Raw genomic sequence first — 27,275 nt, forward strand, 5'->3', positions numbered from 1 at the left:
TTGTGAATTTAAGAGCAGATGGAAGGGTCTATTTAAAAAAATTTTTCATGGGCAGTCTACTTGGTGTCAGGTTTATATAGTAGTGAGTGCTCATAGACAGCCAACTCGGGGTTCCATGAGGTACCAAGTCTAAGCCCCAGCCTGCTTCTCCACCAGGGCCCCTAATGGTGGGGATAGACTTGCAGCAAATCTGGAACCAGGTCATGCTCCCCCAGGTAAGCCCAGCTGATGATGCAGAGACCACTCACATGTTCAGAGTATAGATGGCAGGAGACAGAAGAAGATCCAGAAAACAAGTTATGGCGGGTGGCAGGTAGTCGAAAATGGTAGATGAAGCCAGGGTTGGTACACGGGAAGTCAGACACAGAATACAAGTAACAAGCAAGAGCATAGAGAAACTAGGATGTTCCTTAGGCAATGCAGGCTGCACTGAGCGTGTCTATATGTAGAGAAGAAGACTGGGAGGCAGGCCAGGAAGTGATAGAAGGGAAAGGGATATACAGGTGAAACTCAAAAAATTAGAATATCGTGCAAAAGTTCATTTATTTCAGTAATGCAACTTGAAAGGTGAAACTAATATATTAGATAGACTCATTACATGCAAAGTAAGATAGTTCAAGCCGTGATTTGTCATAATTGTGATGATTATGGCTTACAGCTCTTGAATACCCCAAATCCACAATCTCAGAAAATGAGAATATTGTGAAAAGGTGCAATATTATCGGCTCAAAGTGTCCCACTCTAATCAGCTAATTAAGCCATAACACCTGCAAAGGGTTCCTGAGCCTTTAAATGGTCTCTCAGTTTGGTTCAGTAGGAATCACAATCATGGGAAAGACTGCTGACCTGACACTTGTGAAGAAAACCATCATTGACACCCTCCATAAGGAGGGAAAGCCTCAAAAGGTAATTGCAAAAGAAGTTGGATGCTCCCAAAGTGCTGTATAAAAGCACATTAATAGAAAGTTATGTGGAAGGGAAAAGTGTGGAAGAAAAAGGTGCACAAGCAGCAGGGATGACGGCAGCCTGGAGAGGATTGTCAGAGGATTGGAGAGGAGTCAGTGCATCAAGAGCCACCACACACAGACGGATCCTGGACATGGGCTTCAAATGTCGTATTCCTCTTGTCAAGCCGCTCCTGAACAACAAACAGCGTCAGAAGCGTCTTACCTGGGCTAAAGAAAAACAGACCTGGTCTGTTGCTCAGCGGTCCAAAGTCCTCTTTTCTGATGAGAGCAACTTTTGCATCCCATTTGGAAACCAAGGACCCCGAGTATGGAGGAAGAATGGAGAGGCACACACTGCAAGATGCTTGAAGTCCAGTGTGAAGTTTCCACAGTCTGTGTTGATTTGGGGAGCCATGTCATCTGCTGGTGTTGGTCCACTGTGCTTCATTAAGTCCAGGGTCAACGCAGCCGTCTACCAGGAGATTTTGGAGCACTTCATGCTTCCTTCTGCAGACGAGCTTTATGGGGATGCTGACTTCATTTTCCAGCAGGACTTGGCACCTGCCCACAAAGCACCAAAACCTGGTTCAATGACCGTGGGATTACTGTGCTTGATTGGCCAGCAAACTCGCCTGACCTGAACCCCATAGAGAATCTATGGGGTATTGCCAAGAGAAAGATGAGAGACATGAGACCGAACAATGCAGAAGAGCTGAAGGCCACTATTGAAGCATCCTGGTCTTCCATAACACCTCAGCAGTGCCACAGGCTGATAGCTTCCACGCCACGCCACATTGAGGCAGTCATTGCTGCAAAAGGAACCCAAACCAAGTACTGAGTACATATGCATGCTTATACTTTTCAGAGGTCCGATATTGTTCTATGTACAATCCTTGTTTTATTGATTGTATGTAATATTCTCATTTTTTGAGATTGTGGATTTGGGGTTTTCATGAGCTGTAAGCCATAATCATCACAATTATGACAAATCATGGCTTGAAATATCTTGCTTTTCATGTAATGAGTCTATCTCATATATTAGTTTCACCTTTTAAGTTGCATTACTGAAATAAATGAACTTTTGTACGATATTCTAATTTTTTGAGTTTCACCTGTAAGTCCACAGTAGACCAGACAACGCCTATAGGTAAACACAGAAGCCAGCATCACATGTGAGTGCAATCACAGGTCTAGCAGAACCACTACCAAACCGCTGGCTTGGAGAGAAAAATCCTTTTCTTGGAGACCATGTCTTATTAGATACCAGAATATTCTCATGTCAATCTTTATAGGTGACAAATGATTTTACCACGGTTGCAGTGTAACATGCTGAATGTTGTGCAAAATCAGGTCTTTGGAATGCCCTGTCCCAATCAGTTCGGCTATCTGATTGCCGAAACATTGTAATTATGATTTGTGACTCACCGTGGGTTCACTAGGGCTTCAGCTTGTGGGAAAGCAGTGTGTACAGCAAGTTTTTGCTCAGCATTTATAAGCACCCTAAGTCAAAGCCTTCAAAGCACTATTGAGCCCCAGTTGGGGGGGGGGGGGGGGGGGGTTAACCACAAATGACCACAAACAAGCTTCTAGCAGGCTTCAGTAGGTTCCAGTGTTTTCTCCTATTAAGATCTATGATTAACATCCCTATACTAGAACTGAAAGTTTCTTCAAAGGCTTTTCCAAAACTGCTCAAAGCTTGCCGAAAACATCACCAAAGTTTTGCAAAAGCGAGCTGTACCCACTGCTCTGGTAAATACTGAAGCATTTGAGAACAAGGCCAAACAGCCCTGGAGGACTGTTTAGGAGATGACCAGGCAATCTATAATAGGTAATGTCTTGCTGGAAGATGACTAAAGTTGACCACAAGCTTAACGGGAGTTGAGTTGCTTCCTTAGCAGCTATATAAAATTTGCCGTTTTTTATCAGAAAAGTGGCTAGCAAATTTTTTGTCCAGTCCTAGCTCCCCTATGTGACGCTTTTATTCTTCGACACTATGTCATGTACCAGAATACATGCCATTTTATGCAAAGTACTCCTTAACCATTTCACTGCTGTACGATGTACAGATCTGACAGCGGGGCGTTTTACACACAATGCAGTGGCTGCAGCCACCGGGATTGTGACTAAAGCTCACAGGCAGACTCCTGCCTGTCAGGTGGAAGCAGTCAGGTAGGTGTGCTGCCGCCCGATTGCTGCCACAGTCCCCAGTAAAACCCCCCCCCACGCTCCCACAATGTATTCTGGGCTCCACTTGCCCATCTGTGAGCCGGGGCCGACATGCCGGTTGCAGGATACTTTAAGTAAACCCTAAAGTTAGTACCATTGGTGTCAATGCCTACCCGGTGCATAATTTAGCAGACACAAATACCCCATTATCAGAGGTTCCTTCAGAGGTACCTTCATCCAAGGTTGAGAATTTCTGCCCTATCAAGTAAAAAATTGGGCTTTGAAGCACTTTGTCTTATGGGTATGTCAGAATGCAGTGATGCTTCCTGGGTTTCTTTAAAGGGAACATATACATTCACCGGCCACTTTATTAGGTCCACCTTGCTAGTGCCAAGAAAATCTCCCCCACAACATGACACCACCACCAGCCTGAACCGTTAATACAAGGCAGGATGGATCCACCACACCATGACACCACCACCACCACCAGTCTGAACCATTGATACAAGGCAGGATGGATCCCCCACACCATGACACCACCACCACCAGCCTGAACCATTGATACAAGGCAGGATGGATCCACCACACCATGACACCACCACCAGTCTGAACCATTGATACAAGGAAGGATGGATCCATGCTTTCATGTTCTTTACGCTAAATTCTGACCCTACCATCTGAATGTTGCAGCAACCAGTCTTCCCATTCTCCTCTGACCTCCGACATCAACAAGGCATTTTCCTCCACATAACTACAGCTCACTGGATATTTTCTCTTTTTTGGACCATTCTCTTTAAACCCTAGAGATGGTTGTGCGTGAAAATCCCAGTAGATCATCGTTTTTTGAAATACTCAGACCAGCCCGTCTGCCACCAACAAACACGCCATGTTCAAAATCACTTCAATCCCTTTTCTTCCCCATTCTGATGCTCGGTTTGAACTTCAGCAAGTCATTATCACCACGTCAACATGTCTAAATGCACTGAGTTGCTGCCATGTGATTGGCTGATTAGCAATTTGTGTTACCAAGAAATTGAACAGGTGTACCTAATAAAGTGGTCGGTGAGTGTAATTGGTTTTGGTCATTTTTATTATTTGACGTTTATAAACTTTTTTTTATTTGATACAGTTTACAGAATATGCTGATGCTGGACTTTTAGTAAAAATAAGAAATCTCAGCATTGCCTACACATTTGTTGGCAGCCAATGTGTGACTAATTCAGGTGGTAATATAATTGCTAGAGGAGGGGGCCCCAGAAGCCAGTGTCTTCCTTTCCTAAGTGCTCACTCAGACCCGATGACAGTCCTCGGCCTAACTGAACACCTGTGGGATGGATCGGAACCCCAACTACAAACCAGGCCTAAATGGTCAACATCAGATCCAGTCAAACTAATGCTATTTTAGTTGTATGGAAGCCAATCCCACCTACAGTCTTGCTACATCTAATGAAAAGCCTTCCCTTACATCATCTCCCATAGTTCTGTCCTGACATGCGTGCAACTGATGCCAATATTTCTGCAAACAAGTTTATCCTGTAATATTATAATGATGCATTTGGGACCACAAGTCAATGCGCCAAAAAATTTATATTGTTAAAGAATGCTAACTTTCATTAAGTTATAGAGTGGCGTGCACTGCGAGTTGAGTTTGTTGCTGAATGCTGATCTAAGAGCTGGAAGTTGATATTTGCATATTGAGAACCCCAGGATCAGAAGCACTCCGGAGGATAAATTATGGTACATGTGAACATCACTTGGTGGATCTCCATCTCTCCTTACCTCTGCTGATGGTCTGCTTCTTTCTGTTCTGGGGACAGGTTGGGGAAACGTGAGGCCATGATGGACCCTGAAGGTCACCAAGGTCCTGCACATTTATTGTTTTTAATATCAGTAGGCTGGATTTATACAGCAATACCAGTAAGCAGGATGTATGTAGCACCAACAGTTACAAAAGGTAATAACTGCAAGGAATGAGTGGATGTAGAATGCAAGGGTTCGTCTTTTAGGAGGTGGGATAGGCTTCGCTGTACAGGTGAGTTTTCTAGGATCACCTAAAGGCAGACAGAACTGGAGATAGCCGGACCGATTGGGGCAGGGCATTCCAGAGGCTTTGAAAGATTCTGGAGAAGTCCTGTAAGTGAGCCAGGAGGAGGTGAGAAGAGGGTTAGAGAGCTGGAGGTCCTGGGAGGAGGAAAGAGGAAGTTTTGGTGATATTTTGAGATGATATTGGTGATGTAACTCAGGGAAGAGTTGTGGATGGGGTATGGAGTTCCAGAGTATGGAATAGGCTCTGGAGAAGTTCTGGAGGTCAGCATGGGAGGAGGTGATAAGGAAGCTAAAAAGCAGGAAGTCTCTAAAGGAGCAACAAAGGGCAGTTTGGGTGATATTTTGGGATAAGTTTGGGTACGTAGCTCTGGGCAGAGTTTTGGATGGCTCTGAAGGTTGTTGTTAGTAGTGCAGATTGGCAGAGAGGGGTGGTGGACACTGAGTAGTTTGTTTTCCATTCATTTTTATTGAGTTCTTGTTTTTTCATTCTTCAACACAGTAATACAAGTTGGTACAAAGCAGTTGCTAAGGTGGATAGGTCTGGCATCAACCTTCGTAACAGACTGAAGAGGGAATAGCCTGTGTGGAGGCAGGCCAATGAGGAGGGAGTTACAACAGTCAAGGGGAGAGATAACAAGTGAGTGAGATAGTAGCTTTGTGTTGTCATTGGTGAAGAAAGTTTGACATTTTATTGGAAACCATTGAAAGGAAGCATTAGATAGTTTTATTATACAAAATAAAACAAAAACCACAGCAAGACCTACATATGTAATAACCAAATACAATATAAGGCCAAAAGTCTTATGGGTTTCCTCTAAATTGGCAAAGAAAACACAACAAAATAAAGCCATATTTCTATTATGTATGTAGATTAAAGAATCGATTTACCACAAAGCATTTTTTTAGGTGGAGCCTTGTGGATTGAGCCAGGTCCTGTTTCCCTTGTTTTTTTGAATACTCCCTTCCATAATTCCAAACTCTTCCTCACCACCTGCAAGTTTTGGGTGTTCCTGCCCAGCCTTGTGTGTTCCACATTCTCCTGTTACATTTTCCCTAACATAAAATATGGAATTTCCACTTCCATACATTTTCCATAAAATAAATACAAATCCAGCAGGGATGGAGGGATCTCTCATAATGGGCAGAACAGGTGTGAAGACCTGGGAATTGGAAACTCAACGCAGAGATCACACCAATAGGATCCCCAAAAAGTATAAGAAACTGTGAGGGGTTTACTTTTCCAGCATCAACCAAACACTAAAATATTTATTCCAGGAAGACTGACCCTTTAATTGTTAAACCCAAGCTTCTTGAAGACCTAAAACATACACATCAACTTATTTTCTGTTGCCCCAAGTTACATAGATATTGGAGTGAGGTTCTCTAATTTATTTCTCTAGTATCTCAATATTCTGTTCCCCAGGATCCCTTGCATTGTCTGTTGGGGGCACTGGACCAAGAACTATTCCAACCAGGAGGGTATATTATATTATCCAGACTTTTATATCTGGCTAGGAATATAAAAGTCTATATAAACGATAACCAGTACCTTGATAGCAAGGTACTGGTTATTGTTGGCTCCTCCAACTAGTAAGCAATGGATAGATTATGTTAATTCTTTACTCCCGCAGGAGAAACTCACGTTCCAACATCACAATGCCTATCATAAGTTCCAGCAAGTATGGTGGGGTTGGCTGGGTACACCTGGGCTCGCCCCTCCTCAATTGATAGAGGACCGACTTTTGCAGGTGTGACATTTTATATCAGGTGCGTGGCTCCACTCCTCCCCCTGGGGGAGTTCATGTGCATCTCCCATTCTTTTGATGAGACGTCTTGGGTGAACCAGTGGTTGTTGTTGATGTGGTTTTTTTTTATTGTTTGAAGACATGTTTTGGGTTTTGTTCCTTTTCCCTATTTCTGTTTACATCTGGTCGGGAAGGAATAAGACATAAAAAGGAAAAATCATGAAATTGTCAAGAAAGTTTTGGATCCTTGTGGTCTCTGTTTTGTTTGATTAACTTTTCTGTTATTCTGTTTATTACGGGATCTGCGTATCCACGTTGTTCTATTTATGTGTAATCCTGCTGTTGCAGTAATGTCATTGTGGATTCTGCAAGTTCTGTTCCATTTTCTCTATTATCTTGACAATAAATGTAGTTTGGATTAAAACTTAATTTCTGAACTTATTTGTTTTGGTTTCTTTGTATGCATGGATTGCATGGGTTGTTACTGACATGTGGTGAAAATTTCATGTCAATAGCACCTTTAGAACTACTGAGAAAAATGGTGACGTGTTCCATACTTATTTTACCACCCGCTGTATATAGCTAACGTACAATCTAAGGTCTCACATTCATACATACAGATACTATGGACAATTTAGAGCTATCAGCATGTCTTTTGAAGTGTGGGAGGAAACCCACGCAGGCACAGGGAGAACATGCAAACTCCAGGCAAGTAGTGCCATGGTTGGGATTTGAACCAACAACCCTAGTGCTGCCAGGTGGAAGTGCCACTGTGTTGTCCAGATTTCATTTGTTTATTTAGCTGTTTGTCTGTAGTTCAGCTTAATAAAAACTGATTGCATGCTTTTCTTTCTCCATATAAGCATGCATATAAACCATTTCACTGAGCCCATGCATGAGGCTCCAAGCTTAGGTGAACCTGCTGATGTTTGATAAGTCTGGCATTGGTGATGAAACCTCTCCCGCACACAGAACAGGAAAATGGATGGATACCGGTGTGAACAACTTGATGTGTGACAAGCCTTGCCCTTTCATTAAAGCGTTTTCCGCATTCGGCACATGAGTACGGCTTCTCCCCGGTGTGAGTCCTCTGATGTATCAAAAGATGGTCACTGCGAGTGAAATGCCTTCCACATTCGGCACATGAATACGGCTTCTCTCCCGTGTGGATCTTCTGGTGCTTACTAAAAGCCGAATACAGCGAAAAACACTTTCCGCATTCCGAGCACGTATATGGTCTTACTCCAGTGTGCGATCTCTGATGCTCAATAAAAGTGGTTCTCCAGGTAAAACATTTCCCGCATTCTGGACACGAGTATGGCTTCACCCCTGTGTGAGTCCTCTGGTGGTTGGTAAGGCTGGTTCTCCGGGTAAAACATTTGCCGCATTCGGAGCATGAAAACGGCGTCAAACCAACATGAATCCTTTGATGTTTGGCGAGGTAGGCTCTTCGGGTGAAACATTTCCCACATTGGGAACAGGAAAAGGGCTTCTCTTCTGTGTGCAGTCTCAGGTTGGAGGTGAGGTCTTCCTTCTGGCTAGGATGTTCACCACAATCAAAAGATGGCAATGCATCATCCCCGCTACAAAACATTTGGTGGGTGATGGGAGGACAGAAATCGGGAAAACTGCCCTCATGTGTAAAACGATCGGATAACAGATCTGTACTTGGAAGCATCAGATTTGGGTTAATGCTGTTTACTTCACACCTTATCACCTCATCATCTTCTGTTTTACCATCTTCAGTGATAAAGGGGAATTTCGCTACTTGATTTCTGTTGTATTGTCCATCTGGAGGAAATAGGAAAATAGAAGTTAAGTCATAAACATTGGCTTATAAAAAAGGGTTTTCAATAGTGTTCAAAAAACGTTTCTATATCTTAAAAAGAGATATTATGGTGGACATGATATTGTTTTCTGACATACAGATGACTTCTGAAGCAATGTATGTCTTTATAGCAGAATATTTCATGTCCTAAGGGGAGAAGGGGCCAAGCTTGTGGAGTAGTCAAAGGATGACGCAAGTGCAGTTTCCCTAGTGTATACATATTGACCATACGTAAATATATGTAACCTTGTATATTCCAATAAAGAGATGAAATAACATCGTCTGAGTTGTACAATGTATTTTCCAGCTTTTCCAGGGACTAAGCTGGACCAATGTAACCATGCAAAAATAGCTATATCAGGAATTCAGCTTTAATGAGATACATTTCAGATGCTAGGACTGTTAAGAGGAAAGATGAAACTCTGATAGTTTCATCTTTGGGGCAATTGGGAAATAAAGCCTGTTTATGACTTTAATAAGATGTGAAATGAGTCTTATTGACAAATAATTACATATGCAAGAGCGCACTCTTCAGCAGTGGTTCTCAAAAATAAAGCATCACAGCTCCCTTAGTGCACTCCACCTCCCATAGTAGCCCACAGTGCTCCCATGCCCCAAGAGCCCTCAGCCTCCACAGTGCCCTCCAACCTCCCACAAGGTCACAGCCTCCCAAAGTACCCCAATCTGTTGCAGAGACTCTAGCCTTCTTTAGTGCCCCAAAACTCCTACAGTGCCCCCCAGCCCTCTCAAGAAACCTCATTGCTAATGGGTCACCAAGTTTGCTACAGAGTGCCCTAACTCATTCGACAACTCCTATCTACCCCACAGAAACACCCGACTCCAACCAGAGCCTTCCAGCATTTCTGGTACCAAAAATAAACCTTATTGCAACAGTAATTACATAATTAGTCTGGCTGAAAAAAAAGACAAAAGTCCATCCAGTTCAACCATTAAAAAAAGAGTTATAATCCTATACCCACAGTTGATCCAGAGGAAGGCAGAAAACCCAGCAAAGCATGATCCAATTTGCTCCTGCAGGGGAACAAATTCCTTCCTGATCCCCTGAGAGGCAATCGGATATTCCCTGGATCAACTTTACCTATACATGTTAATATCCAGTTATATTCTGTATATGCCGATGTTAGTGCATCAATCTCCCCGCTGAGGTATTGTGTTCTGTCAGGGGGACTTCCCCTCCCACCAGAACACAGTGATCAGTGCTGACCGCCATTGGCTGCCAGCACTGATCACATGCTGGTTTGCCAGCATGCTTGTTCGACATAGGCCGGTCATGAGACCTGCTTCCGTCAGTTGAGGAGTTGTACACTCGGGCCAAAAGGTAAGCGGTTCCTGCTGAACCTTTATGGCCCATGTGTACCCAGCCTTAGTCACAGATGTAATCTGACAAAATTGGGTACAGGGTGATTGAGAACTTAACAAGATAGAATGAGCATCACATCCATGCAGGAGCTTTGCACCGTAAACCAAAAGATATAGAATGATAACGTACAGGCCTGTACTAGTCAAGAGTCAAGAGTAATACAGAGAGAAGTTGTGCATGAAGCTTCGTATAATGTTGTCCTTTATGGTCCATAGTAAATTGTGGTCAGTGATGATTGCTTTTAATGGCCTGAGGGTTGAGGAATAAAACAGGTTAAGTTTCAGTCAGGTGGAGTAAGAGGATAGGTTACACAAAGAAAGCCAAAAGTCAGAGAGTTAAGTATAGAATAATGGGGAACTGGAAAAGAAATAGGGAAGAAAGAGATAAGGCAGAAAGTGATGGGGGTCTACCACAGGGGCCACTCTGACACATCCCTAGGAAGGAGGTGAGTAGATGAGTAGAAAGTCTCCTCATGGGTCAGAGTTGGTCTAGTCGCAGAGTAAACCATGAGGTTCGTAATCCAACCAAAAGGACCATATTTAAAAGAACCTATCAAGGTTCCTTTATCTTCCAAGTTTATGACTTTTATAAGACGTGAAATGGGTCTTATAGACAAATAATTACATATGCAAAAGCGCACTCTTCAGTAGTGGTTCTCCATAATGCTTCACAGCTCTCAGAGTGCACCCCACCTCCCATAGTAGCTCACAAGCCCTCTGAGAGCCCTCAGCCTCCACAGTGCCCTCCAACCTCCCACAAGGTCACTCAGCCTCCCAAAGTGCCCCATTCTGCTACAGAGCCTCTAGCCCTCTATAGTGCCCTGAATCTCCTACTCACTCCACAACCCCCATCTACCCCACTGCAACACCCAACTCCAACCAGAGCCTTCCAGCATTTCTGGTACCAAAAATAAACCTTATTGCAACAGTAATTGCATAGTTAGTCTGGCTGAAAAAAAGACAAAAGTCCATCCAGTTCAACCATTAAAAACAAAAGTTATAATCCTACACCCACAGTTGATCCAGAGGAAGGCAAAAAATCCAGCAAAGCATAATCCAATTTGCTCCTGCAGGGGACAAAATTCCTTCCCGATCTCCCAAGAGGCAAGCTGGTCTGGTCGTGGAGTAAACAATGAGGTTTGTAGTCCAACCAAGGGGACCATATTTAAAAGAACCTATCAAGGTTCCTTTATCTTCCAAGACCGCAGTCAGTTTTGCATTAACAAAGGTGCCCTGAAGTCTCAACTTTTCTTCTTCAAGGTTAAGGGACGGTGATCTCCGTGCAGGTGTTATGGTTTGTTTTGTAGCCATGAATATGTGGATAATCAAAAGGGATGTCTTTTATTGGTCCCTGGAGGGGAGCTTCCCATGGATTTTTGTGGATGGAGGTCGATCTGTGTTATTGAATAGTATACAGTGGGGCAAAAAAGTATTTAGTCAGCCACCAATTGTGCAAGTTCTCCCACTTAAAAAGATGAGAGAGGCCTGTACTTGGCATCATAGGTAGACCTCAACTATGAGAGACAAAATGAGAAAAAAAATCCAGACAATCACATTGGCTGATTTGGAAAGAATTTATTTGCAAATTATGTTGGAACATAAGTATTTGGTCAATATCAAAAGTTCATCTCAATACTTTGTTATATATCCTTTGTTGGCAATGACAGAGGTCAAACGTTTCCTGTAAGTCTTCACAAGGTTGGCACACACTGTTCCTGGTATGTTGGCCCATTCCTCCATGCAGATCTCCTCTAGAGCAATGATGTTTTGGGGCTGTCGCTGGGCAACACGGACTTTCAACTCCCTCCAAAGGTTTTCTATGGGGTTGAGATCTGGAGACTGGCTAGGCCACTCCAGGACCTTGAAATGCTTCTTACGAAGCCAATCCTTCGTTGCCCGGGCGGTATGTTTCGGATCATTGTAATGTTGGAAGACCCAGCCACGTTTCATCTTCAATGCCCTTGCTGATGGAAGGAGGTTTGCACTCAAAATCTCACGATACATGGCCCCATTCATTCTGTCCTGTACATGGATCAGTCATCCTGGTCCCTTTGCAGAGAAACAGCCCCAAAGCATGATGTTGCCACCCCCATGCTTCACAGTAGGTATGGTGTTCTTTGGATGCAACTCAGCATTCTCTCTCCTCCAAACACGACGAGTTGTGTTTCTACCAAACAGTTCTATTTTGGTTTCATCTGACCATATGACATTCTCCCAATCCTCTTCTGGATCATCCAAATGCTCTCTAGCAAACTTCAGACGGGCCCAGACATGTACTGGCTTAAGCAGGGGGACACGTCTGGCACTGCAGGATCTGAGTCCCTGGCGGCGTAGTGTGTTACTGATGGTAGCCTTTGTTACGTTGGTCCCAGCTCTCTGCAGGTCATTCACTAGGTCCCCCCGTGTGGTCCTGGGATTTTTGCTCACCGTTCTTGTGATCATTTTGACCCCACGGGGTGAGATCATGCGTGGAGCCCCAGATCGAGGGAGATTATCAGTGGTCTTGTATGTCTTCCATTTTCTAATTATTGCTCCCACAGTTGATTTGTTCACACCAAGCTGCTTGCCTATTGCAGATTCAGTCTTCTCAGCCTGGTGCAGGTCTACAATTTTGTTTCTGGTGTCCTTCGACAGCTCTTTGGTCTTCACCATAGTGGAGTTTGGAGTATGACTGTTTGAGGTTGTGGACAGGTGTGTTTTATACTGATAACAAGTTCAAACAGGTGCCATTGATACAGGTAATGAGTGCAGGACAGAGGAGTCTCTTAAAGAAGAAGGTACAGGTCTGAGAGAGCCAGAAATCTTGCTTGTTTGTAGGTGACCATATACTTATTTTCCACCATAATTTGCAAATAAATTCTTTCCAAATCAGCCAATGTGATTGTCTGGATTTTTTTTCTCATTTTGTCTCTCATAGTTGAGGTCTACCTATGATGCCAATTACAGGGCTCTCTCATCTTTTTAAGTGGAAGAACTTGCACAATTGGTGGCTGACTAAATACTTTTTTGCCCCACTGTATACTCTTATCCATAGACTCAACCTCCGCAACATCTCTAAATTACGCCCCTCCCTAACCTCTTCAGAGAGGCCTACCCTCCCCTCACCTAACAACTGTACTTCTACTTTCTCCATCAGCTCATCTCCCACATTTTTAACCTTTTGTATCTCTTAACCCTCCATTTTAGATTGTAAGCTCTAACGAGTAAGGCTCTTACTGTATTAAATTGGATTGCAAGTGCACTGTCTGCCCTTATGTTGTAAATTGCTGCATAAATTATTAGCACTATATAAATCCTGTATAATAATAATATTAGGAGGGGTTCCTTTGAGCACGACCACCAAATGTAGACCATAGTGATCTCCAAAACACGATGACGGATAGGTGGGCCTTCCAGCATTTTAATACATGTTTTGCATTCCCAAACTTTTATTGTGTGAATCTAAACTTTTATTTGTACTGTTGGGACATGGAAGGTTTTGGAAGGATTTACTGGGCTCTGGATTCAAAAAGGTTGGGAACCACTGGCAGAATCCAAAAGATGATTATCGGTGCTTATAATTTTTTTTCTTTTGGACTGGACTCCTCTTTCTGAAGAGGCTGAACAAAGGGAATCCAAGGACTCTTTTCTGGAGTTAGCATTTATTATTCACCTGTGCTGATTTCTGGAGGAATTTCCTCCACTTTAATCCTCAAATGTTCATCTTCCTCCTCCTCAGCTTTGACATCTCGCTCAGTGTCTCTGGTGTCTGTGAATAAAGATGAGAGTGAAGTTCATTGTACTGAGATGTATGAGAAACCCCAGAGAGTGTGTGTGGGAGGAGACTGGTCACGTCTCAATGACATGATGTGAGGAGGAGAGCCGGAGTCTAATAGAGGCTGATGGCTCCTGACCCCCCCACTGGGCACATACTGTCTGCCCATTACTGTCTACTGACAGAGGAGGGGGGAGAAGAAGAGATGGTTGTAGTGACTGAACAAGGAGGATCTGGGACTCTTCTCTGGATTTAGTGTTTATTCCTCACCTGTGCTGATCTCTGGAGGAAGTTCCTTCTCCTTACATGGATCATAACTCATCACATACTGCTCTTCTGCTTCCTCAGAAAATTCCGTTCTACGATCAGTCAGGTTCACATCCACTGCCACCTATACAAGAACAAGAATGCTGTGTGTAAAAAAAACAGAATACTTACCGAAACTTTAGAGTGTCCTGACACACAAAATGATACAGTCACCATCCAGACACATCCCTTGTCTGTTACTGTAGAATGTCCCAGAATTCCCGGCACCGCTCACCTCTCCCATCAGCAGCTTAATAATCTTGCTGGTGACTTCTTGAACTTTTTTTCTGTTCTTACTCTGCAGGTGAGATAAAGGCTCCACAACAGGGCTTGGGGTCTTCATCACACTCGATGCCACCATGCCATCGGATAACTTGAAAGCTATATAATTCTATATTTAAAGAAGGAATACCAGTTATGATGCTCTAGCAAACAAACATACCAAAGTGAATTTTAATAAATGTCAGGTCTGTGTTTTATTACTAGAGATAAGAGTGATGTCATGTGACCTCCCAGAATCCTCCTCACCTCTCCAGTCAACAGGTAGACGATCTCCAGGGTGAGGTTTAATATCCTTTCCGTCATTTGACTCTGCTCCTTCTCCATCTTTAGTCAGGTGATCTGTCTAGTAATGGTTCTTAGTAAATGTCCATATTGCCTGAATCAACAAAAATACAATTTAAAAATTGCAGACTATCTACCTCCTGAGTGATAATGGGACTCAAATGTCAGATGGTAACAGGTACCCACATTGTTCACACTTGGTGCATCTTACAATTCTGGAAGTGCACCTCAGACAGGGATGGTGGTAAATGAGACTTAACAGCAACCATCACCAACAGGCATAGGGCTTTCATCCAACTTTATAACACTTGAGATGTATTAGTTGCTTCAAGCTGCCATGGCGTTCACAGTACATGCATAAGAAGCTCTATATATCTTGTTATTTATATCCAGTGTTGTGAATTACATAAACAAAACGACCAGTTACAGTAACTGATTACACAATACAATGTCCAGGACTTCTCCAGAGCCTCCCCCATCCTCTGGAACTCTCTACCCAAATCTATCAGACTATCGCCTACTCTGCCCACTTTTAGGCGATCTCTGAAAACTTCCGGAAAGCCTATCCTGCCCTCAGCTAATAACGAAATCTTCTACTCCTCCTACCAGTGCATAACCCACAGTTATTACCTTTTCTACCACCAGCCCCTCCCTCTTAGATTGTAAGCTCCAAGGATCAGGCCCTCCTAACCCTCTTGTATTGAACTGTATTGTTGCTGTATTGTCTCCCTTTATATTGTAAAACGCTGAGCAAACTGTTGGCGCTATATAAATCCTGTATAATAATAATATAATAATGTGTGTTGCTAGCCCCGAGGAAGGGGATCCATGCAACCCCTGAAACAAGTAGGCTCTCTCATTCCCTTATTCCTTTAATTTAAAAAAAATGGCATTCACAGTGACTCTTATGGTGAAGAGTAGCAAAAAGACTACATACAGAGTTGAAGGTATTTGGGGTTCACATACTAAAAAATGGTGAACAGCAAAAGGTCTTCTAGAATAGCTTACTGTTCTAATGCTTGGCAAGTTAGTTCTACCTTCACTTTACCAGGACAGAAGTGATCTTTACAAATGGTCCCACTAGTGTTCAGAAGATGTAAAACAACCTTTTCAACATGGAGGAACCCTTGAAAATACTTTCTGGTATCAGGAAACCCTTGCTAAAAATTTACTATATCAACTCATAATACATTAGTGTAATGGTCAGTGGGAAGAATGCTCCTTACACTTGTGGTCATTGGGACAAGGTTATCTAGCACCCAGGATGAAGATGCCAGGTTTCACCCCCCTTCCCCAAAATGTATGAGCATTGTATTTCAGCAACCCCCCCCAAAAAAAAACAAAAAAACAAGCACTAATCTCCATGATGAGCAATAGGCATATATTCTCCCCAAACACAAATTCCCCCTGCTCCCAGTACAAATCCCTCCTCCCAGCACAGATCTTTGACCCCCAGGGTGGTTTACCTACCCGACCCCATCACCTCTTTGCTAGGAAAAGATGGGGGCAGGTAAGAAAACACTGCACAGTTCCAACCTGACAGTCCCAATGCAAGAGCACTTCAGTGACAGGAGGAGTAGCTGGAGGGGAGAGAGAGCACAGCCTGCACCTCCTCCCAGCTCTTCTGATTCTTCTTGTCACTTACCATGCTAAGCTGACAGGAGTAGTGATGCTGCTGTGCTGTCAATACTCCTGTCAGCTTGTACAGCAGGGACTTTTTAAGTGGCGCCCCCAAACCTAGCAGGATACAACAGTGTCTAGGGCAGCTGCAACTCCTGACACCCCCTGTCCCATCCATGGGAAGTACTACTCCTTTACAGATAGCACAAAGATCGATGGTATCAGTGGGAACCTATTTGAGATACAGAAATTGCTCAATGTACCCCTAGCAACCTCTGGAGGAACCTTAGTTGAGAAACTCTGATCTAAAGCATAAATGAGTAAAGTGGTTATCTACATATTGACAGCTAAGGTTCTCTGCAACTCGACAAGATGGTCCCACAAATCTGAGGTTCATGTACAGTCTATATTTGCAACACCAACTCCCCACCCCGGTCGTCTTTCCCGGTGACCTCTGTCATGGCATATCGTTGTCAAATCAAGGCAGGAGGTCTCTTCTGTCATGGACAGAGCCATCCCTACCACTCTAATGTATTAGGAGCCCCTTACATATCCAAAAGGTCCCATGACTCCTCCACCATTTTAAGAGAGTGCTGAGATTCCCCTGCCTCTCATAATAAGAAGACATTATTACCTCCTCCTCACTGGGCACACACTTTGCATCCTTACACCCCCAAGAGGAGATCCTTTTTTTTCCTTTTGACTACAAGAAAATGGCTGCTGTGCTCACACCCAGAGCAACACCTTTCCTTTATTCAATTCTACTCATAACTAATTTTCTGCAATAAAAAAATTACTTTGGATATTGTTCAGAAAGATTTGACATATTTTAGTCACATATTTTTGCAAATGAGATTTTGAATTGATTAGCCACCCTACAACAAAATGGCTGCCACCTATCCAGCATTGAGGACACTTCCTTCTCCAACAGAGCAATCATTTCCCTCTAGTGTTGGCTTTGGTCCACAGTGGGATAGATGGCTCTGTTATCTACGTGACGATACAGCTTTGTTTGTTGTATCAAAAGGAATACAATTCAGCTCTGTATCTATTGTCCTTGTCACTTGCATTGTGTGTGAGCACTGTGGGGTTTCCACAGCTATTCAGATACTACCTGGTCATTATAGCAAGCAATCTTCTTTTAAAAAGTGCTATAATCCAATGCTTATAAAGGGTGCTTCGTGTTCTTCATGAAATTGTGCAAAAAAAAAATTCTCTCTTTACAGTACAAAAAAGTGTTTCTTCAACATGTTTATATCTCCAATAGCAGCCACAATCCAGAGATTAACCTGGCAGCATGCAGTGGTGAATTGTTAGCAGATTAACGCAGAGTACAGATCTCTTTACCCAGTACCGATCTGTCCCCCCCAGTACAGATCTCTGCCCAATACTTCCAATACAGATCTGTCCCCCCCAGTACAGATCTCTCCCCAATACCTCCAGTACAGATCTGTCCCCCCAGTACAGATATCTCCCCAATACCTCCAATACAGATCTGTCCGTCCCCCCCCCCCCAGTACAGATATCTCCCCATTACCTCCAATACAGATCTGCCCCCCCCCCCCAGTACAGATCTCTCCCCAATACTTCCAATACAGATCTCTCCCCGGTACAGATCTCAACCCATTACCTCCAGTACAGATCTGTCCCCCCCAGTACAGATATCTCCCCAATACCTCCAGTACAGATCTGTCCCCCAAGTACAGATATCTCCCCAATACCTCCAATACAAATCTGTCCCCCCCCTCCAGTACAGATATCTCCCCATTACCTCCAATACAGATCTGTCCCCCCCCCCCAGTACAGATCTCTCCCCAATACTTCCAATACAGATCTCTCCCCAGTACAGATCTCTACCCAATACCTCCAGTACAGATCTGTCCCCCCCAGTACAGATATCTCCCCAATACCTCCAATACAGATCTGCCCCCCCCCCCAGTACAGATCTCTCCCCAATACTTCCAAATACATAAGGGGGAATATGATCTCCATGTATAATACATAAGGGGGGATATGATCTCCATGTATAATACATAAGGGGGAATATGATCTCCATGTATAATACATAAGGGGGGGATATGATCACCTTGTATAATACATAAGGGGGGGATATGATCTCCATGTATAATACATAAGGGGGATATGATCTCCATGTATAATACATAAGGGGGGATATGATCTCCATGCATAATACATAAGGGGGGATATGAGTGTCACGACCCGCGGTCGCCGCCACCAACAGGCGACAATCGCACAGCCGCGACTAACAGTAATACGTCACGCCCACGGCGTCAGACCCCAGACTGGCTGAAGGGCCAGCCGATCCAAAACCGCGGTGTGACGCGCGTAACAAGGCCCCACCCAGCTGCACCCTACACGGCGATTGCCCAGCTAATGGACTACAATCGGTGCCTGCAGCCTGAATGCGCTTGTTACTGGGTCGGGTCAGTTACGCAACTAACCCTCTACTGCCACCACCACTTTTGTCGGAGACTGGGAAACTCCCGTTACCAAATATACACTATAATGATTGAAATATTGATATATATAGCACGGCCCGCAGACCTACTATACAGAGATATATAACAAACAGTAGCGTCTCTTCAAAGGCAGGGATTCGTGAATTGCAAGTAAGCGCTTAGAAACAGTTTAACACTTTCAGAAAGAAAGATTTATTACTAAAAGCGTTGGATGCAAAATAAATATGAACAAAGAGATATCACAAGAATATATATACAGTTGCAAGAAAAAGTATGTGAACCCCTTGGGATTACGTGGAGTTTTGCATGAATTGGGCATAAAATGTGCTCTGAACGTCATCTAAGTCACAACAATAGAAGAACACAGTCTGCTGAACATAATACTACACAAACATTAGATGTTGCCATGGGTTAATTGCACATAACATGTAAACATTCACAGTGCAGGGAGGAAAAAGTATGTGAGGCCCTAGCTTAATGACGTCTCCCAGAGCTAATTGGAGCCAGGAGTGAGCCAACCTTGACTCCAATCAGTGTGATGATATTGGATGTGTTGCTGACAGCTGTCCTGCCCTTAAAAAACACACACCTGTTTTGGGTTTACTGGTTTCAAGAAGCACTGTCTGATGTGAACCATGCCTCGCAGAAAAGAGCTCTCAGAAGACCTACAATCAAGAATTGTTGACTTGCATGAAGCTGGAAAGGGTTACAAAAGTATCTCCAAAAGCCTTGATGTTCATGTGTCCATGGTAAGACAGACTGCCTACAAATGGAGAAAGTTTAGCACTGTTGCTACTCTCCCTAGGCGTGGTCGTCCTGTAAAACTGACTGCAAGAGCACAGCGCAGAATGCTGCATGAGGTAAAGAAGAATCCCAGAGTGTCAGCTAAAGACCTACAGAAATCTCTGGCACATGCTAACATTTTTGTTGACAATCTACAATAAGGAAAACATTAAACAAGAATGGAGTACATGGGAGGACACCACGGAGGAAGCCATTACTGTCCAAAAAGAATATTGCAGCACGTTTGAAATTTGCAAAAGAGCACCTGGATGTTCCACAGCACTACTGGCAAAATATACTGTGGACAGATGAAACCAAGATTGAGTTGTTTGGGAAGAACACACAACACTATGTGTGGAGAAAAAAAGGCACAGCACACCAACATCAAAACCTCATCCCCACTGTAAAACATGGCGGAGGGAACATCATGGTTTGGGGCTGCTTTGCTGCCTCAGGGCTTGGACGGATTGTTGTCATTGATGGGAAAATGAATTCCAGAGTTTATCAAGACATTTTGCAGGAAAACGTACGACCATCTGTCCGCCAACTGAAGCTCCGCAGAGGATGGGTGATGCAACAGGACAATGACCCAAAGCATACAAGTAATTCAACAAAACAATGGCTGCAACAGCACAGAATACACCTTCTGGAGTGGCCCAGTCAGAGTCCTGACCTCAACCCGATTGAAATGCCGTGGCATGACCTTAAGAGAGCGATTCACACCAGACATCCCAAGAATATTGCTACACGGAAACAGTTTTGTGAAGAGGAGTGGTCCAACATGACTCCAGATTGTTGTGCAGGTCTGATCTGCAACTACAGGAAACGTTTGGTTGAGGTTATTGCTGCCAAAGGAGGGTCAACCAGTTATTAAGTCCAAAGGTTCACATACTTTTTCCTCCCTGCACTGTGAATGTTTACATGTTATGTGCAATTAAACCATGGCAACATCTAATGTTTGTGTAGTATTATGTTCAGCAGATTGTGTTCTTCTATTGTTGTGACTTAGATGACGTTCAGAGCACATTTTATGCCCAATTCATGCAAAACTCCACGTAATCCCAAGGGGTTCACATACTTTTTCTTGCAACTGTATATGTATATAAAGACACAGCAAACATAGAATAGCGAGAAAATACAGGGTAAGTTACTTGCCTTGCCTGGTTTTAGCAAATTCAAGTTGTGAGCCGAAAGGTTCTTTGATCTCCTCTGTTACGATGTTGCTCGGAGATCCCTGTGTGTGTGTGTGTGACAGACTCTAACTCTCTTAATAGGTCTCTCAGGGGAAGGGAAGGGGCTCTGACTTGGGAGTGGTCATTGGGAAACCCTACACTAAACTACCAGCTCATATCCCATGATATGAACCATACATTTGATCTGAGGACTGTGCACTTATTCTGGTTGGTTTGATAATGAGTAGGCCTACATAGTTTTGGGTGATAAAAGTGACACCTTTGTAGACTGGCTGGCTCCACTTCTCATGTCTTCCTGGTTGTCCCCCACACCATCTGCCAGAAGATAACCTTTGCCTCACAGGAATGCAGGGGGGATGTGAGGAGTGATTTGAGAAATGCCTCAGATAAACAGATAGAACACGAAAACGAGGGTTGAGGGGGAACTCCGCTCCAATTCTGATGAGCAAGTTTGCCACAATGAGCACCATGTATAATACATAAGGGGGATATAACCTCCATGTATAATACATAAGGGGGGATATGATCTCCATGTATAATACATAAGGGGGGATATGATCTCCATGTATAATGCATAAGGGGGGATATAACCTCCATGTATAATACATAAGGGGGGATATGATCTCCATGTATAATACATAAGGGGGGACATGATCACCATGCATAATACATAAGGGGGGGATATGATCTTCATGTATAATACATAAGGGGGGATATGATCTCCATGTATAATACATAAGGGGGATATGATCACCATGTATAATACATAAGGGGGGATATGATCTCCATGTATGATACATAAGGGGAATATGATCACCATGTATAATACATAAGGAGGGATATGATCACCATGTATAATACATAAGGGGGGATATGATCTCCATGTATAATACATAAGGGGGGATATGATCTCCATGTATAATACATAAGGGGGATATGATCTCCATGTATAATACATAAGGGGGGATATGATGTCCATGTATAATACATAAGGGGGATATGATCACCATGTATAATACATAAGGGGGGATATGATCTCCATGTATAAATACATCAGTGGTTCATATAGTGAACTCGGTGTAGAGTTATTCACCCTGAGGTCATCACAGAGGACAAGGTGGCACTCTTTACATCTGGAGGAAAAGAGATTTAATCTCCAAACACGGAAAGGTTTCTTCACAGTAAGAGCTGTGAAAATGTGGAATAGACTCCCTCAAGAGTTGGTTCTGGCCAGCTCAGTGGATTGCTTTAAAAAAGTCCTGGATTCTTTCTTGGATACACAGAATATAACTGGATACTAACATTTATAGGTAAAGTTGATCCAGGGAATATCCGATTGCCTCTTGGAGGATCAGGAAGGAATTTCTTTTCCCCTGCAGGAGCAAATTGGATCATGCTTTGCTGGGTTTTTTTGCCTTCCTCTGGATCAACTGTGGGTGTAGGATTATAACTTTATTTTTTTTTTTTAATGGTCGAACTGGATGGACTTTTGTCTTTTTTCATCCAGACTAATGCAGGCCATAGACGGGACATTTATCGGCCAAATTGTCGGCCGATAAATGAAAAATTGGTCGGCGCCGTTGCCGATGCTGCCACCATGGTCCACAAAAACGGCCATTTTTCGTGGATTTTGCAGCATGACCGATAAAAGTAAATGAGACGATCCATGAAAAATGACCGACGGGCGGACACCACTAAGGGCATGAATATCGGCTGATTTTTCGTGCGGACGAACAATGGGACAATAAACGACCCGTCTATGGCCTGCATAACTATGTAACTAAGTGTATAAATGTAGCAGGGGAGTATGTTGAAATATAAATGCAGTTTCCACTTCTTGAAATTTGTTCTTTTATTATATAAACACAAAAGTCCTGGTTTGACTTGAACGCCCCTCGTGTAACAGAAAATGGTCTTCCCCAAACTGCTATCAGATGGTTGGAAATTGCACAATTGTCAAAAACGTCTTTGTATACTGTAGCATTAACAGTACACTCCGCGGTACCTTCACTTGTTCATTTGATGGGGTATCTACATACTTTTGGCCATAAAGTTGGTGTGATGGTTAGGTGTCCACAAACTTTTGACTATATAGTGTGTGAGAAACAATTAGGCAACGTTTCAGCCTTTATCAGAAACTATATCAACTTTGGTTTGACTGACCCTTCAAGACTGGAAATAATAGACACTTGAGTGCCCAAACATTTATTAAAGTGGTTATAAAGCCTAAACATTTTTTTTTACCTTAATACATCTCTTGCATTAAGGTAAAAAATGTTTAGGCATCGCTATTGCCCCCTCAGCACCCTTTTATACTGACCTGAGCCCTCATTCGATCCAGTGCTCTGCACATCTGCAGGTCTTCTCGCCCCTCACTCCCTGGTCTTTGCTGAGGCAGTGGGAGCCATTGGCTCCCACTGCTGTCAATCAAGGCCAGTGATGAGGGAGTGGGGGGCGGGGCAGAGTCCCGCTGTCTGTGTCTAAAGACATAGGCAGCGGGGCTCGGGAGCCAGCTCGCTCAAGTTCCCCCATAGGAAGCAACTTCCTATGGGGGCACTCGCTGAAAAGAAGGAGCAGGAAGTGCCAGTGGGGGACCCAAGAAGAAGAGTTTCAAGGCACAAAGCAGGTAAGTATAAACCTGTTTTTTTTTTCAAATTGCATTTACAATCACTTTAATCTTCTACATCCTGACATTGGAAGCCAGTACTGTGAGTAGAGCTGTGGGTAGAACGCAACAGGTCTCCCCCCCACCACTAACACCACTACAAGCTGCCAACAGAAAAACACAGGGGGGCAGATACTAGACCAATTACTCTGCACAAGGTCTGTATTACAGGAGGCTCCTACACCGCTAGGATTGCTTCATGCTGGGATTGCTGCACAAATATGGAAAACAAGACACAATCATCATCAAGATTTATAGAAGATTACACATGACTCATTTAATAAGACAATATTGATTTAGCCTTGGGTTCAGCTTGAAGTAGAACATTTCCTACATTACAAAAGTATTATGGCTACGCCCTCGTCTGACTCTTTTAAAATAGAATAGCTTCTTTGTTTAAAACGTTTCCCATATTCCAAACACGAAAATAGCTTCTCCTTCACAGGGATTCTCTGGTCAACAGAAAGTTCAACTCATGCCAAAACATTTCCCCCGAACGTGGACATGGATTCTCCCTCATGTGCATTCCTTCGTGGTTGGAAAGAACCCATCTCAAAGCACAACGATTCCTGGATTTGGAACAAGAAAATGGCCTTTCCCAATGCGAGTTTACTGAAATGAAATGTTCCTCGTATTGTATCACCTTGTAGAAGCTCACGTGACTCGGTGAGCGAAACGTGTTGACGTCACAGCGCGGTGAAGAACGTGCTTCCGGGTCTATCCACATGGTGAACACCATCTCACCACCTGTGGGATTATCGGGTAGAACAGACACAGACCTACTGACTCATGTTTGCATCATTTGCCAGACTTGGCACTATTGAGCGAATAGCGAGAGTAGACCATCTTGGATGACAGTGAACGGTTGGGTTAGAGGACTCTGTCCAGCACATATGGATAACGGCTCGGTTGAGTCACTGTGATTCATGCTGATATTGCCTTTCTATTGGCTGATGGTGCCACTTCACCATCTCTTTCCTAGCTCACCCACCCGTCGGGACTTTCATGCTACTATCTCAACCCATCTTTGCTACACTTTGAATACTGTTCCTTCTATTCTCCACTGAAGATATTATTCCTGGTGTATTCCTGCATGGGTCATACCCTGGTCTGCTGGGTCACCAACATTTATGTCTACTATTGGTCAATGGACCTAGATTCGATCTGCACGCTATAAGAGCACTGACACTGACTGTTTTTCTCTGCTAAATGGCTGAAGCCGGGTTGTGCTACAAATATAGCCGATTGGGCTGTCATACTGCCCTATACAAGATTATTGTACACTAATACATACCCACTGCCAGAAGTGCCTGTCCTGGGCCATTTGAGGACCATTCCACACATTATTCTGGATCTATTTTTGTATACTGTACCTCTGAATTGGGGACACTTTGGTTTTTGATTTCCTTTTGATTTTTTTGCAATCCAGTTTTTTTCTGTTGATCCTGCCATTTATATTTACCCGGTCCTCTTATGTTATGCCAGTTTCTCTCATTATTTCATGATTACATGACCTTCATGGTCTTTTGCTATTCCATTGTGGCCTGTCTGTTCAGTGTGACTGTGTGTATGTGCACGGATTAACCGGGACCCCAGTACGGGTGTTTTAATTCTCATGGCAACGTTGTCATTGTTTTTACAAGTATCAGGTGGAGGGTGCTCTAGCTGTGTGTTATTTGTTATACAATTTCAATAAACATGATGTTTTAAGCCGCAGCATGCTCTCTTGAGGACTTCTTTTCCACTGGGTTCTATTCACTGGTCATTTTTCTATTGCATGGTTCTAGTCCTGAGAGCACCACCTTCAACTTATGGTGAGTCGGCATTATTAAGGGAACTGGTATTCCTTGTACTTGGGGATCCCAATTTTAGCCGTTTTGTTATTACGTTCCTTGTATTGTACCTGCTTGGCGAGTGTCTTGTTCACCCCTTTTCCTGTTTATCCATGCCAATAAAGGATTTTATCTGCTACATCATTGCAAGTGCGGCCAACCTTTGTTTCTTCACATTGTTCCTGCGATCACGGATCGGGCCGGCACCAATGTGTATGTAGAAGGGCTATATACAGTATCTTCAGCACTCACCTGGAGCGGTCTTGTCTGTCTTCTTCACTGAAATGACACAACAGATCCTACTTGGGTAAAACATTTCCCACACTCAAAACAGGGAAAAGGCTTCTCAGCTGCATTAGTCCGTTGATGGACATTGAGAGCTGGCTTAGGCTAAAACATGAATAAAGGTTCTCTTCTGTGTGAGTTCTTTTGTGTTCAATAAAAAAGGAATTTTGACTTACCTGTAAATTCCATAACTAGGAGTACAGTACAGAACACAAGCAACTTATTTATACCCATGGGTTATAGGTACATACCTTCAGATGACTGGATGCTGGCAAGCTTTTAAGGACAGCCCCCCCCCCCCCCAGCATCTTCCCTGTAACCTCACCCCACTCCGTAAGTCCTCAGCTTTGTAGCAGTAAAGGCTTGACCCTTTGAGAACGTGCATAGCACGAAACGCGTCAGGGGGCTACAGCACCTGGACATCTTACCCCTATTTGCGCACCAAGGTTAAGGAGGGACTCCAGAGATGTATGAGTGCCTTATGTACCATGGAACCTGACCAGGAGGGATGACCAATGAGAACTAGGGAACGCGGCTTCACCAGAGAGTGTGGAGAACCTAGATGCATCTGAAGGGAGGATACTGCTTACATGCGTTTTTTTGACGCACTTCTGGTGAGTGCGCATTTAATTAATATATTCCCTGCTCACACTTGGATCACTCGCCCTGATCTGCAGAGGAGACCGGGTAGAATTGACACATCGTACCCCTTTTGCATGTTCATGGACACTGGATTGAACATCGAACTTTTATGATCGATCTTATGACCTTATGTCTTCTTTCTTGTTTTCTATTCCATATACTGAATTATTGACCTTGCTGATTCCATATGAAATTTTGGAATGTGTAGGGATTTCTTGAGGGATTTTAAGTCCACAACAGGATGGATACCTCCATTGGGTTTTGGTACCATCAACAGGTTTGAGCAGAATCTCTTGAACCTGTCCTGCGGTGAAGCTGGTACAACTCTCTGGGACAAGAGGCGGTTTAGGGCCTTTTGGAAATCTATTTGCCCTTGGCCAGTTTTTGGTTCATGTAACAGAAGAAATCAGTGAGGATGTAGAGCTATCTTTGGTAACCTTTGGAGACCAATGATTGCATTCACAGGTCAGGGATGTATTTTGTTCAGAGAGATGAAAACTGCAACTCTTATTTTCAAATACACTACTTCTTAACCAACGACATCACCAAGCTACTCATACACTCCTTTGATATAAATTGCCTCGAATATTGCAATCCCTTCTCATTGGCTTACCTCTACACAGTCTATCCCCCCTTCAGTGTATCATGAATGCTGCTGGTAGACTCCTCTACTTTACCAACTGCTAAGCGTCTGCCACCCCTTTCACACACTTCTGGACTGCCTGATTAAAATTCCAAACTCTAACAACAGCATACACAGCCATTCACAATTCTGGCCAAGCTACTTCCCCAATATTGTCTCAAAGTATCGCCCAAACTATCCTCTCTACTCCTCCCAAGACCTCGTTCTCTGTATCTCTCTCGTCACCTCCTTCTATTCTCGCATCCAAGATTTCTCCAGAGCTTCTTCCATCCTTCCATGGAACACCCTACCCCAGTTGCTCTTGCTATCTCCTATTTTGTCCATCATTAGGCAATCCCTGAAAACTCACCCCCCCCTTCAAGGAAGTCAATCCTACCTCCACCTAAGAAACTGAAC

At 43.5% G+C, this 27,275-nt stretch overlaps 1 protein-coding gene across 1 annotated transcript in view; it reads right to left on the bottom strand.

Annotated features, from left to right (window-relative positions):
* Window positions 1-5,605: 5,605 nt before the first annotated feature.
* LOC149466264 (uncharacterized) overlaps window positions 5,606-27,275 on the bottom strand; it is a 68,567-nt gene continuing 46,897 nt past the window's right edge. Inside the window, 2 exon segments of the mRNA XM_089672722.1 lie at window positions 5,606-8,438; window positions 25,613-25,659. Of these exon segments, the coding sequence (XP_089528848.1) occupies window positions 7,785-8,438; window positions 25,613-25,659 (701 nt within the window). The 3' untranslated portion in view covers window positions 5,606-7,784.

The sequence above is a fragment of the Staurois parvus genome, unplaced genomic scaffold (assembly GCF_062004578.1).
Source record: "Staurois parvus isolate SC_StPar_1 unplaced genomic scaffold, SC_StPar_1.0 ptg000132l, whole genome shotgun sequence".
Lineage (NCBI taxonomy): Eukaryota > Metazoa > Chordata > Amphibia > Anura > Ranidae > Staurois > Staurois parvus.